Here is a 2,721-nt window from a genome sequence, read left to right as displayed (position 1 = left end):
TTTAACAAATATTATTGAATAATTTTTTCTAACAAGATAATAATCTCAGTCAGGATAAGAATCACTTTTTTGCCTAAGGTCCATCAGTTTATAAGAAAAACTTTTTTCTTATAAACTGTATGTAAAAAAGTATGTAAGAAAAGTTTTAAGCCAAACATAGACTATTCCACATACCTACTTTTCAAAATAAGAACAGGAAATCTCTAACCTTGTTCATTAAATACACAGCTTTATTTCTATATCATAGTCATATGAGAGGGTAAAAATAGATAAAATGTAAAAAGAAAGAGACAAGAAATGAGATAAAATTAAGTGTAAAAAGAATACAAAAAGACAAATAGAAAGATGAAAAGCAGTACCCAAATACCTCACCTTCCCTTCCAAGACAGTTATAGAACAATGGGAAAACAAAAGATACATAAACTTTCCATTTTATGACCTTTTATAGAGCCTTAAAATGCAGATCAAGTTCAGGCCAAACTAGAGTTTCTCCAGCAGAATTCTCTTCTAAGTGATTTATTTTACCCTATCATATTTTCTTAATGTTTTTGAAAATACTTACATGTAATCTTTTGGCTCAATTTTGAAATGTTAATATGTTTGCTAATTTTAGGGCTCCATATGGGCAGAATCTCTAGTTAATGAAGACATTATTTGGATAGAAAAGTGAATGATTTTTATTTTTAAGTTGTATACTTGTTATTCACATTTGTATTTTTTGTGTAGATCATATGCCTGTGACTCAGAATGAACAGGAAAACAAATCAAATACATCTCTCTCTACATCATATGAAAACTTTCCAGAAGACTGTACATTTCTGTATGTATATAAATTACTTACGTTGTTTATGCTTTTACTCCTAGAAAGAGATTTACACTTTCTAAATCATTTGACATTAGACTAGATAAAGATTTTTCCCCATTAAAGCTTTAAAAGTTGTAAATTTTAGTATTTCATGTAGGATGAAGTTTCCTGAGTTGCTTAATAGGTTATTTACTTGTTAATATCCCTAGGTAATCAAGTCTTCTTATGAAATTTAGTGTAAGATGTCTTCGCATGTTTTATTAATACACCGAAATCTATCAAGTTGCTTTCTTTTATTCCCTGAATTATTTGGAGTAATAAAAAGGGTCAAAGTGTTTCTTTCCGTATCAGTTCAGTTTTTAGAATGCATGATAGCTCTAAAGTAGTACCAAAAAATTTTGAGGAGTAGACTAAATTTTTTTGAACTTCCCTTTCTCCTTTTACCATTACTTCCACTAAAAATTCTTCAGCATCAAGGAGAATTGTACAAGACAGAATCTGACACTCTTTCACCTGATCTTTATTTCTATTAATAGGTAATACCTACACCAAAATCTTCAAGTATTAATTAAAGGAAATTTTCTGAAAGTATTTTGTGCTGGAGCAGAAAACATAGTTTCAAAAAACAAAAAAAGTGGCTGGGCCAGGTGGCTCACGCCTATAATCCTAGCACTCTGGGAGGCTGGGAGGATCACTTGAGCTCAAGAGTTCGAGACCAGCCTGAGCAAGACAAAAACTAGAAAAATTAGCTGGGCTTGGTGGTGTGCGTCTATAGTCTCAGCTAGTTGGGAGGCTGAGGCAGGAGGATCACTTGAGCCCAGGAATTTGAGGTTGCAGTGAGCTACCTCTGCACTCTAGCCAGGGGTGACAGAGTGAGACTCTGTCTCCCAAAAAAAAAATTTAAAAAGTGTCTTTAGAAAATTCTTAAATAGGTGCCCCAATTTCATCTGTCTTTTCAGCTAAATATTAAATTAACAAAAAAGATTCAGTATAGAATTCTTTGTCATTTTAGTGTCTGTGAGAGTTATAGATAGACACTATTTCATATTATTTGTATTTACAAATACTAGAGATGTCATTACAATTTGAGTGAGTCTAAAAGACCCATAAAATTTATTTTTACATGTTCTCAGAGAAAGCTAAGTTTATACTTTTTATGACTCCTTAACTGGCGATTTCAATTAAGCTCACAAAATAAATTTTTTCTTGACATTCTGACCTTTTAATATATAGGCTAAAATTTCATTAGTTTTTAAAAGCACATTCAATCACTCTATCACTAAAATATAAGGATCTTTCTCATATAAATCACCACCGAACAAGCTCTTTCACCAAATAATTGTTTATATATTTAGACAATTGTATTTTAAATCTAAGTGCAGGAAGAGTTGGCTTACTCCTGTTAAGTATCACTTTTTAGTTTAAGTTTGTTATGCCAACTTATCAGAATCTTTTTGAATTTTGGAACTCTTATCTAATATTTTCTGTACTTTCTAACTTGTACAAATAAAAAAGCTTTCTAGTGTTTATTATGGTCACTGAAAACAATAATGAATAGGACATAACCAATGACAAAACCTTGTAGCTACCAGAGACCTTGTTTTATTGCCCTTCAGAAAGAACTGTTCAACCAACTGTGAATTTACTTACCTCTACTAGTGTCCCACCTACGTTTCTCTCTCATAAGGCTGTCATGGGAAGTCAAGGTTTACTGCTAGAGCATTCTATAGCATTACCAAATTTTACCAAAATTTATTGAAAACTTTATTGTAAAGGAAAATTCCCTCAAGTTGTTGATTCAGTACCTAGTGTTAGCTTTTTAAAATCCTAAGTACTTAGAATTCACACACTTGATACCCTCTTCTAGAAATTTTTAAGAGATCAACGTTAAGCTTGTCATTCTATATTTTTGGAAT

At 31.4% G+C, this 2,721-nt stretch overlaps 1 protein-coding gene across 1 annotated transcript in view; it reads left to right on the top strand.

Moving 5' to 3' along the window:
• Positions 1-2,721, top strand: part of SETDB2 (SET domain, bifurcated 2) — a 46,964-nt gene that overhangs the window by 5,319 nt on the left and 38,924 nt on the right. The window contains exon 2 of the mRNA XM_012648467.1: positions 727-820. Within this exon, the coding sequence (XP_012503921.1) occupies positions 727-820 (94 nt within the window). The remainder of the gene's footprint in view (positions 1-726; positions 821-2,721) is intronic.

This window comes from Propithecus coquereli, unplaced genomic scaffold (genome assembly GCF_000956105.1).
Source record: "Propithecus coquereli isolate 6110/MARCELLA unplaced genomic scaffold, Pcoq_1.0 Scaffold11, whole genome shotgun sequence".
In the NCBI taxonomy this organism is placed as follows: Eukaryota; Metazoa; Chordata; class Mammalia; order Primates; family Indriidae; genus Propithecus; species Propithecus coquereli.
The sequence above is the reverse complement of the archived record's forward strand: the minus strand, read 5'-3'. Positions and strand labels throughout refer to the sequence as shown.